The sequence below is a fragment of the Pteropus alecto genome, unplaced genomic scaffold (genome assembly GCF_000325575.1).
Source record: "Pteropus alecto unplaced genomic scaffold, ASM32557v1 scaffold134, whole genome shotgun sequence".
NCBI classification, from domain to species: domain Eukaryota; kingdom Metazoa; phylum Chordata; class Mammalia; order Chiroptera; family Pteropodidae; genus Pteropus; species Pteropus alecto.
Window position 1 is genome coordinate 5,138,055 of NW_006436283.1, and position 521 is coordinate 5,138,575.

Genomic DNA, 521 nt, shown 5'->3' on the forward strand with positions numbered 1-521 from the left:
AGCAGCTGGCCCGGAGGGAGGCCCTGCTGCACGCCGCCTGGGCCCGGGGCGCCCGCGCACGCCACGCCTCCCTGCCCATCTCGGTGGCGGAGGCCTTCGCCCGGCCCAGCTCGCTGTCCGCCCAGTGTGCCCGCCCAGCCTGTGGGCGCTTGGCACAGTCGATGCGGCTGCCGTCCTACCGGGAGGCCTGCCAGGAGGGCGTGTGGGCAGGGGTCCCAGCCTGGCCACACAGACAGCACGCCTGCCTCCACACCCACGCCCGCCTGCCGCTTTGCTGGAGGGCTGTCTGCCCTCATCTCCCACCCTGCGCCAGCCACGGCCCCTGGCTCGCTGCGGCGTGGGGGCCTCCGGGGCACAGGGGCAGGACCCTGGGGCTGAGCACAAGCTACAGGGACCGTGGGGGGCTGGAAGAGGTCAACAAGGTGGCCTGTGGGACGCATGGCTTCCTGGGGCCTTGCACTTGGCGGCGGATCAACAGCTTGGAGTCAGAAGTGTGAGGTGTCCGCTACTCCTGTTCCTGG

At 72.0% G+C, this 521-nt stretch overlaps 1 protein-coding gene across 1 annotated transcript in view; it reads left to right on the top strand.

Moving 5' to 3' along the window:
• GRIN2C (glutamate ionotropic receptor NMDA type subunit 2C) overlaps positions 1-497 on the top strand; it is an 11,000-nt gene extending 10,503 nt beyond the window's left edge. The window contains 1 exon segment of the mRNA XM_025047116.1: positions 3-497. Coding sequence (XP_024902884.1) covers positions 3-497 — 495 coding nt within the window.
• The last annotated feature ends 24 nt before the right edge of the window (positions 498-521 follow it).